General features: G+C 36.8%; 1 protein-coding gene across 1 annotated transcript in view; it reads left to right on the plus strand.

Annotated features, from left to right (window-relative positions):
- LOC106873821 (uncharacterized) overlaps nt 1-2500 on the plus strand; it is a 51472-nt gene that overhangs the window by 25202 nt on the left and 23770 nt on the right. Inside the window, exon 9 of the mRNA XM_089357506.1 lies at nt 1460-1576. Within this exon, the coding sequence (XP_089213632.1) occupies nt 1460-1576 (117 nt within the window). The remainder of the gene's footprint in view (nt 1-1459; nt 1577-2500) is intronic.

Consider the following 2500-nt stretch of genomic DNA (forward strand, 5'->3'; position numbering starts at 1 on the left):
TGTGTACACATATACACACATTAGATATAGATATATATATATATAGAGAGAGAGAAAACAGAACACTGCGTAGTTTTAGGGACTGTGAACTGTTCTCTTTGACTTGTTATTTATGATAAACTGTTTATTTCTACATTAACACTTTCTCCTTCTTGTGAAAAAAATTATTAAAAATATACTTGATGGGCGCCAAAATTCAATTTACCCTGTTCACCTGAGAATGTGTTACAGAATTACTTACAGACATCATTCGCATGTAAAGCAATAAGTTAAGTTAGTGTTAACATTTAATGCAGTGAGCATAGAAAAAACTACAGTACAGCATCTTACTTTTGTAGTAACTCTCTCATTGCTAATTCTTAATAAAGTTCGATAAAGCCTGTTTCTCGGTGGACATCTCAAAAGACAGAAGTAATCTCAGATTTGTCTCCCGTATTTATCGTAATGATTTAAATGTTATTATTACTCTATGACTGATATTGTAATTTCCTCATCGAAAAATTGTTTCTAAATATTACTAATTAGAATTAACATATTTGATATTATGAGTATTAAAAATCTAAGAATTTACGTACTGCTTGTGATAGCGACAGTTTCCAAGTAATTTCTCTGAGTAACTTAGTTCCTTATAATACTGAAGAATGTTATCGCTGTACCTTGTTGACTAGGAATACAAACTGTATATGATGCTTCGGTAGTCATACTTATTCCCAGGACACTAGAGCCATTAGTGCGGGCTTAATTGAGGAGGCAACGGAAATGGCCGAAACTGACGTCAGTCTTAAGAATTCTCGGTGGGCATTTTTCGGAAAATTATGATCCCTGTTAGTGTATATGTTTTCATTCGTGTGCATTAACTACAACATTAGAGCATTTTAGCTCTTATTTCTAGCAATCTAAGCGTTTTTAACACCCTAGTGACAATTATAATTGATTAATTATATATATATATAGTGGACTCTCCCGTCTTTAGACGTATGAGGGTTCGGCAATTTCTTGCCGAACAACCACACAGGGTCATAATGATTAAATGCTTGTGTACACGTAAACTCATTCCCGCCATCAAATCGGCATTACCTGAACAGGTGCACCGTGTGCCACATATCAGATGACGAAATGATGGCAGAGCAAGTTGGAATGAAGTGCTTTGCTCAAGAACACAACGCAAAGCCCGGTCTGGGAATCGAATTCACGCTCTCGCAATCGTGAGTGCAATACCCCTAACCACTAAGCCATGCGCTTACACACACACACACACACACACACACACACACACCTGTGTGTGTGCGCACGTGTATATATATATATGGCAAACATTGACAGTCACTTTGAAGTTTTACACTGATTGATGACGGCTAATGAATCTTCAATTTAGTGTTTGACTAATTTTATATATAAATTTACATTAAAACAAACACACACGTACACACATCACTTTGTTTTTCTTTCTATTCTCCAGCACGTTGTCCGGATAAGGATAGTATCAAATGTCTGGATGGTGGTGTTCTTGACGAAAACTGCAAATGTATATGTCCAGATGGTTCCCAAGATTGTCGAGAGGGCGCTGTTGTCGATGGTATGTTTAGTTCATTTTCATGATATATATTCTCTGTACTGGATGTGAGTGTTGTAACCGTTGATGTCTTTAGAATGGCAGATTCATAAGCGAAGAACTTGATGTGGGTAAATTCCTCGTTAATATTGCAAAGTGTTAGGGGTAAAACCATTTATGTTTGGCTGACTTATGTGACCTACATTTTGAGCGAATACATTGTACATGGTCACTAGATTTGCTAGATATAGCAGTAAAACTCCATCAAATTACACCCTGTGAACTATTGTAGCTAAAAGAAAGATGGATGAAGGTACATCCTGAGAAGCAATGTTTTGGGGGCGGCATTTTATGCATGTATCACGTATTCTTTTGAATGCACGCGAGAGGAGGGTAAATTCAAGAAATGCCTCGAGCGGCAAATGCTCCAACTCTATCACCGACTCTGCCGTCTCTACAAAAGAACATTTTGTTAGTGTAGTCTAGTTGTATTAAGACTGAAATATAGAGATGATCATGGATAGAACATCTTTAATGAAATGCGCGCTGGAACAATACTGCCTTAGTTAAAGAGTGAAAAGTGTGGTTTCGTTTCATTTGTTTGCAGAGATGAATTGACTCCTGTCATGGAACGTGCGAAAACATCAGGAACCCACTAAATTAAATCCAGTTTGAATGAGTTTCAGATAGTTATTTACAAACATACTAGCCGAATGAGAAAGGAGAGAAAAGAGAAAGGACGAGAAAGGGACTCAGTAAAAAAAAAAAAAAGAGTGATTAAAAACAATAGGACGAATGTAAAGGAAGAAAGAAGGGGAAGTGAATGATTTTATGCAACAACAGTAATGTCCTTAAAGCTCCGGAAAGTGGCCGGTTTAATGAAGTATGACCTCCAAATGCAATCAATCGCTTGGAAAAATGGAAGGTGAAATTAGAAGAAGCAACCAA

Source organism: Octopus bimaculoides, chromosome 1, assembly GCF_046866305.1.
Source record: "Octopus bimaculoides isolate indiv1 chromosome 1, ASM4686630v1, whole genome shotgun sequence".
NCBI lineage: Eukaryota > Metazoa > Mollusca > Cephalopoda > Octopoda > Octopodidae > Octopus > Octopus bimaculoides.